At 54.4% G+C, this 11,323-nt stretch overlaps 3 protein-coding genes across 3 annotated transcripts; 2 read left to right on the forward strand and 1 right to left on the reverse strand.

Annotated features, from left to right (window-relative positions):
- Positions 1-5,336: 5,336 nt before the first annotated feature.
- MAM_04052 (uncharacterized protein) lies at positions 5,337-6,749 on the reverse strand (the record flags this gene model as incomplete). Its single annotated transcript, XM_040822851.1, has 1 exon — positions 5,337-6,749. One exon carries the CDS (start codon positions 6,747-6,749, stop codon positions 5,337-5,339), a length of 1,413 nt encoding a protein of 470 aa, XP_040679357.1.
- A 1,445-nt stretch (positions 6,750-8,194) lies between these two features.
- On the forward strand, positions 8,195-9,617 carry MAM_04053 (arrestin domain-containing protein; the record flags this gene model as incomplete). The annotated part of the gene is made up of 3 exons (XM_040822852.1): positions 8,195-8,281; positions 8,434-9,318; positions 9,375-9,617. 3 exons carry the CDS (start codon positions 8,195-8,197, stop codon positions 9,615-9,617), a joined length of 1,215 nt encoding a protein of 404 aa, XP_040679358.1.
- A 1,099-nt stretch (positions 9,618-10,716) lies between these two features.
- MAM_04054 (cyclophilin-like peptidylprolyl cis- trans isomerase) lies at positions 10,717-11,289 on the forward strand (the record flags this gene model as incomplete). The annotated part of the gene is made up of 2 exons (XM_040822853.1): positions 10,717-10,794; positions 10,858-11,289. The coding sequence occupies 2 exons, from the start codon at positions 10,717-10,719 to the stop codon at positions 11,287-11,289; spliced, it is 510 nt and encodes a 169-aa protein (XP_040679359.1).
- Positions 11,290-11,323: the final 34 nt, after the last annotated feature.

Consider the following 11,323-nt stretch of genomic DNA (forward strand, 5'->3'; position numbering starts at 1 on the left):
GTGTCAAAAGAAGGGAAAGGGGGGCCAACATGGGAAGGAACCAACCAGCAAGACGCGGCGGCTGAAGCATGCGCGCACAACACTGTTCCTACATGGACTGTTTCGTACGTGTCTGAATTGTGTATTGCTTTGTGTGGTGGACGTGGGTTTTCATGACTTCATCATCTAACCAGCGTCGACGTAACTGCACTGGGTGCTCTTGTCCTGGCGCTCGAGTCGCATAAGATACAGATCGAATGCCAAGGTGCAACTTGGCCAAGAACGAGTAAGCGCCGGAGCTGGGAGAAGGATGGGAGGCTAAAAAGAAAACCAACCAAAGGCGCACGCATATGCGCAAGACTGGCTTGAAAAACCGCCTAGGGGTTATTACCCGGCTATAAGCAATCTTTATTCCTTCCTTCTTTTCTTTTTGTCCTGTAGGAAACCAAAAGAAAAAAAAAAGGCACTTTCTTCGAGCTGAATCCACCAAGTCGGGCCGCGTGTCACGTTAGTCAACCACGGTGAGTGAAGTGGCTGATTGGCGAGTGAATGGTGTCCGGGGACTTTTTTGGTCAAGTTGAACAAACTCGTGATACCAGGTTATACCTGGTCTACTCCGCACCGAGTACCGAGTACCGACTATGTATGGAGTCATTAAGTCATTAACATACTTGTTCTGTGCAGGGAAGTGTCTACTTGCTTTGCGAGCTAGCGTTATTAGACATGCTCATCGGCTCTACGAGGAATTGAAGTGCCGCGTCGGTCGAACCGGCACAGGTTGCTCTAGTTGACGGCAAGTACCAACACCAAGTCTTGGCGGCAAATTTTTTTTTTCTGTTTTATTTTGCCCACTATATTTTTTTTCCTTTCTTCTTTGTCCTTTTTAAATCCTTTCTGGTCTCTAGTTCGAGTGGACGAAACACCACGACACACGTCTCTCCGTGCTTGGTTCTCCGTACGTGCGGTGTAATAAAAGTACGTAGCTAGTATCCTTAACTGTCCTCGACTGTCTTGAGTTCTGACCAAGGCAAGGGGTGCAGACTGATAAAGAGAGACAAGTTTTACTTTGCAAGGGATGTGAAGACATTGCCATTCACGAATCATGAGAATAATCCGGGCTCATTGCATTTATGCCGGAGGAAAAAAAAACCAGACTAATAAATAGCCTTCCTGGTAGTTACCACGTGCCGTGATGCAGCATGGAGTGCACCGAGATCATGTCATCAGGCCCGAGGATTTCACGCCCGCACAAGTATTCAAGTACGAACGTACAAGAAAGTACTAAGGGATAGTCGGGGTACTTATCAAGTAGACAGGTACCTGCTTCGGTAGTACCCCTACAGTCTTCTAAGTTGGCTGTCGTCGTTCGAAGCAGGCCGCCAAAAGCCGCACTGCTCGAGTGGGCTGCGTCTTCATGCAGGCGATAACACCTGGGAAGAAACCTCAGGCTCGTCTGGTCCAGAAACTGCAGGAGCGATCTACACGCGACTCATCAACGTCACAAACACGCCTCAGATGTCATGACATCCTCAGTGCAACTTTAATCAAGCAAGACCTTTTGAACGGCCAACCGCCACACAACTGCTGCCGTTGCAACGAATATGCGACAAGCACAGAGAATAATAGCAACTGCAGTGTTGAGTGCTCCTCATTCAACTCCTTTCCAGGCCATGTAAACCACACCGCCCTCGCAAAACCTCGCACTGCAGCCACCAACCAGCCACCAGCCCTCATATCGTGGATGAACAACGACAAGACTGCGCCGGCACGTATCCAAAACACTCCAGCACGGCGCCCATGTTCGCGCCTCGCCAGTGGGAACGTGTGCTTTACTTCCTCATGTTGGGCAGGTTTGCGCTCATGCAACGACTCAGCGGCACGTCGGGGTCCCTCATCAGTCTCTGGTCATTCTCACACTCTGCCTGAGAACGTGGCACAGCACGATCCGACAAGTAGGCGGCAGTTACAGTGGCCCAATGGCTTCGCAATCGTGACGTGTGGCAGCCCGTCCCCAGGCAGCTTCGAGCGGGAAACGGCGTCGTGGCCCGTGGTTCCCAAAGGAGTTGCGAGGTCAGAATCAGAGCACGTCGCCGCTGCGATGTAGGCGATACAGGCCTGCCGTTCCGAACCAAACGCTTGCCGGCATCACGTTCATTCACCCGGCCTAGAAAGCGTGTGTGGATGGAGCAGAATTCTGCGTGGCTGCATGGCCTCCACCGCGCTCAGTTCGCAGCACTCCGTACCCTGTTTCCCCGTCCTAACAGTCCTCTTCTTCGTGGCTCGAGCTCCTTGAGCATGCGTCTCTAGTTCCAGAACAATGGGCAACAATGAATGCCTGGCCAGGCCAGCGCCGCACTGCGAGCGGCCCAGAAGACAACCGTGAAGAAGAAGGGCCCTGCGTGAAACATCCCGGGTGCTTCACCGAAACATCACCGCTGGGCACTCTCATATAGGGTGATTGGAGGCCATCGACCCGAGCCTTATCAGCCTCTGGCCAGGGTGCAAGTTCCCTGCTTCTTAAGTGCGCTCATATCTCTCATGTCTGTCTTTCTTCTCCCCCATGCAGATAGGTGCCCTGATGTTGCATTCGCAATGCGGCCAAGTCTATGTGGAACTGCCCATTGTGGGTGCTTCTAGCGACTTTGATCATGCCATCTTCATAACGACACCTGGAGAATCCGAGGCTGGCGCGGCATAACGCAAGGCTTCTTACGCAAATGCTGCCGTCAATACTGGTGTTCGATTGCAGAAACGAGGGGAAGGAGCACTTTGACGTCGAACGTATTAATCAACACGCAACGTGCCCAGATACACAGCCATCCAAGCCGCAGCAGTTGCTGTCATGCAACATACATACTCCCTACCGCGACGTTCCAACAGTCCTGTGACATGCGAGAACCCTTTGTGACATGGTCCGCAACAACACGACGACCTATACGAATACCGTAACACCTCGTCAATGCCCAAGGCGATGGCCGTAGGGAGGGGGAACGGGCTGCTCTTCTGTTCGGGGCCACCGTGTTCGACTCACACCCTTGACCTTGTGGTAGAGGTGATTGACAGCCAGTGCCCAGTGCTTTCCCCACCTTGTCAAGAGGCAAAATAACCTTCATCTCGCAACTGTTTTACAGTGCGGGGTGCTTGGCTTGGCTAGGTGAATACGCAACAGTCATCAATGATTGTTTCACGGCCAAGGGAGATGGGGCCCGTGTGCGTGTGCCTCGGGAGATTTATTGCGCTGATGCTCCCGAGGACCAGCAGGCATCACTGGCAGGCAGGCGAGGCGAAAGAGCGCCCATACGACTGGTGGCACTGCGTCGTTTCTACTTTACTAGTGTGTGTGTGTGTGTGTGTGTGTGTGTGTGTGTGTGTGTTGGATACCTCATACACGGACTACACACCAGGACCACGCGTTCCCTGTCGTGATGCCGGAATCACAGCGACGGAGAGCCATTATGCGAACAGGCAACGAGCTGACGAGGGAGCAGAGGGTACGTTGACGAGCGTTGCACACGGGCAACTTGGCAGCAGTCCCGAGTTCCCACGATTCCCCTCGTTCGCTGCTGGCTTTGGCTGCGTGGGATCGATCAGCCAATAACTCGTCGCGAACTGTTGTCTTTTCCATCTTGCCCTCCAGGGTTTCCCTTCCAGCTTCCCTCGGACCGCTGCGTGTGGTGTTCTGCAATTGTGTCTCCGTCATGCGGCGTGACATGAGCATAATGTGACGGTGCAAGCAGATGGGTGGCCCTGGTTGGGGGCGTTGTTGGACAAGGGGTGGTTGATCTTGCCACCGAGTACGGAGTAAGATATGTACATATCTGGCAACCTGGACTGTCCACGAAGGGCTGGCCGTATGCAGTGCGGACAGCGCGGACCGGTGTGGTCTCTACGAGCATCATCATGCTGAACCTGTAGAGTTGACGAGGGTTTGAGCATTGCGCGAAATGTGTTGCCCAAGAAAGAGCCCTTTGCCCAACGTTCCCTCCGTGTCCTCATTGGCCAGCGTTACTTCCCAATTGCTCCGCGGCCGAAAAACTCACAACCAGACGTGACGAATTGGCATTTCCATAGCCCAGGCGCTGGTGCACGGATGCCCGATACACGCACGGCGCAATGAGGATACCCATGAGAAGCCGTCTTTGACCTCATCGTGTGGTGCCACTTTGCCCATCGCCATGGGTGCTGGTCCACCGCTTGCTCGTCTACCGACCCGTCTCTAGGTGACATGTTGCACTTCTCATCACTCCGAGCACTGGCATTACCGAATCATTGTGCCCCAGTCGAACCAAGCGCTTTTCTCAACATCTCATAACTCATCGGTGACAACCAAATACAAGTTTACAGCGGGCCGAGTTCTAGCCAAGACACTTTGGCCGAGTGGTTAAGGCGGTGCCCTGCGTAAGTTGTCTCTCGCACCGCTCCGAATCGAACCTATTTCTAATGACCTCAGTAGTAAGGCATTACATTCGTGTGCGTAGGTTCGAATCCTGCAGGTGTCGATTCTCATCCTTTTTTGTTGATCGCTGGCCGTGCGCGCCTCAACTTCTTGAAAGAATCATGAGTATCTCGGATCGTTGACTGCCCACGAGTCCCTGGAGCGATTTTGCTGAAAGAGAACGGGCTTTGGATCCGAGTGACCAGCCACACGTGTAGTCGATCTTCGTGGCTACTTGTGTGTGACTACCTCGGAGGAATATTTTCATTCAACAACTTGAATTCTTCGTGTTACGCGCTCATGTGCGTCCAGGCACCCTCTGGTATCAACATTGTGCGAGGGTTGGTCAACGCTGCCAGGCCATCGTTGAATCACGTATCAAATCAAGATGAGCATCGGCACAAAACGACTCACACTTTCCGGCTGCCATGCACACTTCAAACGTCTCTCGCACAAAGCCAATTCCATGGTGCGTCATGGCTGCACGCAAATAAAAACTCGTCACCCAAGGCCCAACCAACAACGACGCGGGCATGGGAGGAGAGCACCCCCGATCCCCCCGTTGCAGACGATGGTGACTGGCAGCTAGACCAACGGCAGTTCTAGGCACCGACAGCTTCCTTTAAACGAGCAACATACAGGGTGTCTGCTTCCTCCATGAAGCAGGGAGGGTCGACGCAGCAACTATTCCGAATCCAACGTGCACCTGACTTCCCACTTCTTTCATGTCAAACGTCCTGCCAAGGCGCAAAATATGACTGGTTTGGGGATTCATCTTCCAATATGACGGCCGGTTGGCCGAGCTCGGCGCTGCCGTCATCACTGGCATAATGTCGAATGTTGGAGGAACTGGCCATGTCACTGTGCCCGATGCATCTGCCTTGTTGGACTGTTCAAGTATATCCCACGACTGTGTAGCCTCTCAACCTCTGCCACCATTAGTCCGAATTCCCCTACCTCTGCCACGGCCGCGTCCGCGCCCGCGTCCAGGACCGCGTCCGCCCTTCTTGCCACCTCTTGTACCGCCGCCTCGTGAATCGAACCTCTCAAAGAGGCGTTCTTCTCCAAAGGCTGCCTCTCCAAATCTCATAAAGTTGACTAGCCCCCGGTCCACCACCGCCACGAGAACATTTCGATGACCGTGCTTCAGTCGTTGGTATAGCTTCCCTGGCCCTTGCCATGCCGGATTGGGCAAATTAAGCGGCGTCGATTCCAGCAGTGCCTCAATTTGCTCTAGGGTAGGTAGTCCGGAATCAGCTGTATCTGCAACGCTGACGCGAAAATCCGGGGCAGGAGGGTTTTTCTTGGAAAAGGCATTGCCACCGGGTTTCCAGACGTGGAAGTGAACTCGGAAGGGTTCTTGGACAAGGTGGTGTTCTTCAGGATGCACCGATGGTATATGTCGTGGGATGACGGCGAGTTGTTGGTAGATGGGACGATATGCTCTGTAGAGACCTTGCTGCACGAGGGGGCCGTAGGATCCATGACGCGGTGTATCTTGTCGACTGACCAAAGAGAAGAGCCACTGCCATAGTGATTGCGAGCACGGCGGGGGCGGCGATGGCCCCATGTGTCCGAATTCAGGATTTGTCGGCGCGCGCATGACGTGGAATCCAGCTCGTTTGAGATGAGTGTATACTTGGAATTTCGGCAACGTCGTCTTGCCGCACTCGCCTTCGTATCCCACCAACAAGGAGTACGCTGCTTCCACGGTCAACGGCACGCCGGCGTCGTAATCATCGGGGCCAAACTGGTTTCTGGCAGGTCCGCTGTCAACGCGCCGTGGAAGGAGCACTCCGAGTTCCTTATCGGGCCACCAGATGTCCACGGTTCCTCGTTCGATTAAATATAGTGCTTCTTCGGGGAGCAGCCAGAGCCGGCCCACCCCGAGTTGGTCTTTGTGGCCGGAAACAGCTCGTCCAATGTCTCTCATCCAGTTGCCGCGTTCGTGTTCTACCACCACGACGCGCTCGTGAAGCAGTGGATCGTCTGGACTGCCGTCTGGCCGCTGCTGAGTCCACCAGTCTGGGAAATACCAAGCTCGGATCCAGGATTCGTGGCGGTGGACGCGGCTGTAGCGGAGGACATCATCGAGTGCCTGTCTGCTTGCCTCGAGGGTGTTCTCCTGCGCTTGGGTGCCGTGGGATTCAAAGTCTTTTTCGCCCTTGCGGATGCCTTTGCTGGAGACGTTGTTTTTGCTGAACATGGATGAGAAGAGCCTGTAATCTGGGACGCCGTCTTCCATGGCCTCTTCGGCGGTTGACGCGCCATTTGGAGTTTGAGAGGGCGGTTCGGCGGCAGGATTGTCGTCTTCGTCATCGTCGTCGAAGGACATGATGCTCAAGTTTGGCGGGCAGGAATAGTGAGTGACCTTTGGACGGCGTCCAGTTGGGTTTGTGGAATTATGGTGAAGCGATGAAGATGGAAGACAAGAGAAAAAAACAGAGGCTGGTTGGTGTTGTCTTGATCAGGGTAGAGGAATTAATGGGAAATCACAAAAGATCAATCAAGAGAGTAGCCGGATCAAGATAATAGGCCCAAGCCAGTACTCCGTAAATGCCATGGATGTAAAGTCGAACCAGACTGATCCTGCAGAAAATTTGGTGGGTCAGGGCCGGAGGTGACAGTAGGCAGGCTGCTTTATGAAGTTGTATAATGACCGCCGTGAAGGGCCAATCATTTGTCATCTGCGAGTCTGGCCGAGTGGTTAAGGCGTTGTGTTTAGGTCAGATCTGGAGAGGTATATACTTGAACCGCAATGGGCATCGCCCGCGTAGGTTCGATCCCTACGGCTCGCATTTTTTTGTGACATTTTATTCATCATCCCCTCTGGCACCTCTAGCACCCTTTTTGGGGTCCTTTTACGGAGTCGTAATAGAGCAGCTAAGATGCTTCATTTGTTTGGGACAATAATATCACGCCTAAATGTAAAGGTAAATTAAATTAGGTCTTTGAACAGGATACATACCGTACAGTAGGCAGCTATAATAACAATGCATGGAAATTAAATGCAAGACGACGCAGGCGTAACAGGTCTGGCAGCCAGGGGCATTTGTCATTCGCTTGTGCGCACGCTGGAATTCTTTACAGGCGGTTGCCGAATGCTCTTAGCCATCTAAGCAGATCAGATAAGCAGGTCAGAATCTCGGTTGAGCAAACGAATCATCAAGCGTACTCCGTACTATGTATGATCCTGCCCACTTGCGCATCGCGCCTGCACCTGGCCACTGTTTAAGCTTGACTGGCATGGAGAGTGGACTGTGTCTTCAATGTTCCGTCACTGTACCGTCACAGCCGATTGGCACCTGTAACCTGGCAACTTAACTTCCCCTTGAGGGTTATTAGTCATCCCCTTGACAACAGACTGACAGACTGACCGGAGCGTCTGGTTGGTGCTGCACCAGCACTGTGGTGCTTTGTGTGGTGCTGGGGTGCCGCTGAAGGGCTGCTACCCCACTCCACTCTCGAGCTGACCTGACCTGACCGCGACGCAGAGCCTCCCGCAACGTCCACGTCAGAACGCCAACATCCTGGCATCCTGGCACCTTGTTGCACGCTTCATAACACCACGGGCGTGTGCTCGTGCTCGTGCTCGTGCTCGTCTTCGCCCACGCCGCCGCACACCGCGTTCAACCCACCACAAAATTCGATGTTGCCCTCCTCATGACAGCTCTATTCGTTGTCAGCCCTTTCATCCCCCTTCCCGGTCACCAACATCGCCCAATCCTGGTTTGCCGCCACCAATAGCTTGTTGCTGGTGGCGGGAGCATCGGCGACATCATGGCCTCGGCGCCAGCCAGCGTGAGGGTCTCTGGGCCCCCGAATAGCAGTTTTCTCATCGGCTACCCTGGCATCTCGGCAACGTTGGTAAGTCGCCGTCTTGGGACCGTTTATTGTCTTGTGTCCAAAAGCTAGGTCTGCGTCCGTCCCGTGCGCGGTACATCAAAACACTTCACTGCCTCTAGCTGCTTTGTCTTTGCTGAAATCTCCCCTTGTCTGTTAACCAACCTATGCCATAGCCTCGGATAGAAGGCAAAGTCGAGATTCGACCCGGACAAGGCTACTCTATGCCCGTCCCCGTATCGTTGGTTCGAATATGTTTGCAACGACGGGAAACGATCCACCCCGATGCTGATAGTTTGACGAAACGTCATCTCGGCACCCCGCGGAAGGATACGACGGACGTCGTCGGCAAGGAAGTCCTGCTATTTCGCTGCGCAACCGGGAAGGAGGCCGAAAGCGTCATTGCCATGGACCTACCGTTTGTGCTGTTCATTCCTTTTGGACGCGGCGGAGAAGAAACAAACCGAAGAATACCCCCCGCGTCTCTCCAGCTCCCAAGCAGGACGGCCGAGACCTACTACGAGCTTGTTGTCACCGTACAACAGGGCCACAGCAATCAATACAAATACAGCTTTCCTGTACCATTACAACGATACGACACGCTCTCCACGTTTGGCATGTACAACAAACCAGAAACAAAGCTCGTCACGTCGGATAACGTGGTTCACCTGGGCATTAACCTACCGCGATGGAGTTACGGCCCCGGAGACCCCATCACTGTTTACATCAAGTTGTCACCCAACCCGGACTGGCTGAGCAAAGCAAAAAGGGTCAGCATAGAAAAAATCACTCTTGCAATCGAGGAGGAAGTCACGTATAATCACGAAGGAGATGAGCCGGTGAAAAAGGTCAACAGAGTGTGCAGGCGGCAGCAACCAGTCAAGATGAAGGTTCCCGAAGCCGGGTACGCTACCAATATCGGGCTTGTGCTCCCATGCAAAGACTTGAGAGATGCCGATGGCATTGTGAGGAGAGGCAAGCCGGCATTCCCCTTGTACGAGGTTGCGTCATTTACTACGACGGCGTCACTCTACAAAATTGAATTTTACTTGAACATCAAGGTTTGTGTGGTCTACATTGGGAATGTGTAGAACGGCTTCGGCTGACTATCGAATAGGTGCAGTTGAGCGGTGCTCGCGACGTGAACCTGAGACAAGCCATCGTTGTATGCCCGCTTGACCAGCAAGCGTGCAGGGAGGAGATGGACGCAATAGAACAAGCAGCCAAAGACGCGGCCCATGTCGATCCCAACAATCCGATGCTACCCGCCCGAACTATCATTTTGGCCAATGACCGGGACTCATTGCGGGCTCTGGGACTGTGTCTTGTTGGTGGACAGAAGAAGCCGTTTATTGATTAGGCGTCTTGGGTCAGGACTCGGGACCGACCGGCGACGCAAGTCTCTTTGCAAGACAGACAGGCGGATGGACTGCCTGTTCCCGCCAGGATTGGCCGCTATCTAAACATTGACGCCTCGTTACTTCGATGCCTGTGTCGTTGACCGGGACTGACAAGTCGAGTGTTGTTAACTTTTGCACAAGGCCATGTGTCGTAACTGTCAACAGTGTCTGGCACGCACATCTGAAACGATGCAGTATGCGCCTCCATGGTGCGAGAGATTCGAGAGGCACGCCGAGTGGGTTGCCAGGCAAGGTCCTTTGGCATTGCAAGGGCAATGGTATACGCATAAGTTAGGCGTTTGTTTTGCAGATGAATGACTGGTACGGCGAATAGGATTGATTTTCAGGCCTCCTTTGACGACAAGGCATGGGAATGGCGTTTGGGACATGTCTGTCGCATGAGGCAGTCACGAGGATGCTATTCTGCTATTTCCTCAAGAGCATTTGGCATGCCTGGCCACGTGGACAAGTTCATTTTGAGCGATAGTCGCACGACAAGGTTTCTCGACAAGTATAAAGCCATGATTGCCGGTTAGTGCTGCATGGCGCCTCGAGGACTAAGAAAGAAGTGTTTAGTTCCTAAAAACGCGGATGACGGGTTGAGGCATGTGCTGAGAGGCGGGGTGGCGGGGCGAAGCTGAGCCCAATGTCACCGGTTTGGTGGGTCAGATTGTGGCATGTCCAGCGCTAATTGGCCACTGTTTAAGCTATCGTGCTAGCAGCTGCCCGTCTCTCGAGGGGAAATAAAGCACAGTGCGTTTCGGCCTGACCTTGACATGTATTGATAGCAGGAGAGCGCAATGTAAATCGTTGCAGTTGCAGCAAATCCGTAGGGTACAGAGAGTATTTTTGACTGTCTATGTGAAAGCCATAAGATGCCGGGCGGGAAAAAAAAAGGAAATATATATACATATATATACGTACCCGTCAGCGACTAGGTGGACGAGCGACCGTTACGCACTGTGTACATCAAAAAGACTCCCTCCCACCTTCACCTTCACCTTCACCTCGCGGCACCACCAAACGTCACTCGTCTGTCTGGCCTCCCTCCCGGCAACCATGTCCGTCACGCTGCACACCAGCGACGGCGACATCAAGATTGAAGTGTTTTGCGAGAGCGTCCCCAAGACCGCAGAGGTGCGCGCAGCGTCTCCCCCCCTCCCCCTTCCGCGGTCCGCGCTAACCGGCGGCCGGGCGCAGAACTTCCTCGCGCTCTGCGCATCCGGCTACTACGACGGGTCGCCCTTCCACCGCCTCATCCCCAAGTTCATCCTGCAGACGGGGGCGCCGGCGCGGCCCTCGCCGCCCGACAACCCCAAGGGCGGGCGGTCCATCTGGGGCGCGGCGTTCGAGGACGAGATCCGGCCGTCGCTGCGGCACGCGCACCGCGGCACGGTGAGCATGGCCAACCGGGGCCCCGGCACCAACGGGTCGCAGTTCTTCGTGACGCTCGGCGCCGCCCCGCACCTCGACGGCCTCAACACCGTCTTCGGGAGGGTCGTCGGCGACGAGGGCCTCGCGACGCTCGCGCGCCTCGAGGCCCGCGACGTGGACGCCAAGGCGAGGCCGCTCGCTGGCCGGGCCGTCAGTATCGACCGCGTCACGGTCCACGCGAACCCGCTTGCTGGGTAGGCGGGCGAGGCTGGCGAGACTGGCGAGACTGGCG

Source organism: Metarhizium album (assembly GCF_000804445.1).
Source record: "Metarhizium album ARSEF 1941 chromosome Unknown scaffold_8, whole genome shotgun sequence".
NCBI classification, from domain to species: domain Eukaryota; kingdom Fungi; phylum Ascomycota; class Sordariomycetes; order Hypocreales; family Clavicipitaceae; genus Metarhizium; species Metarhizium album.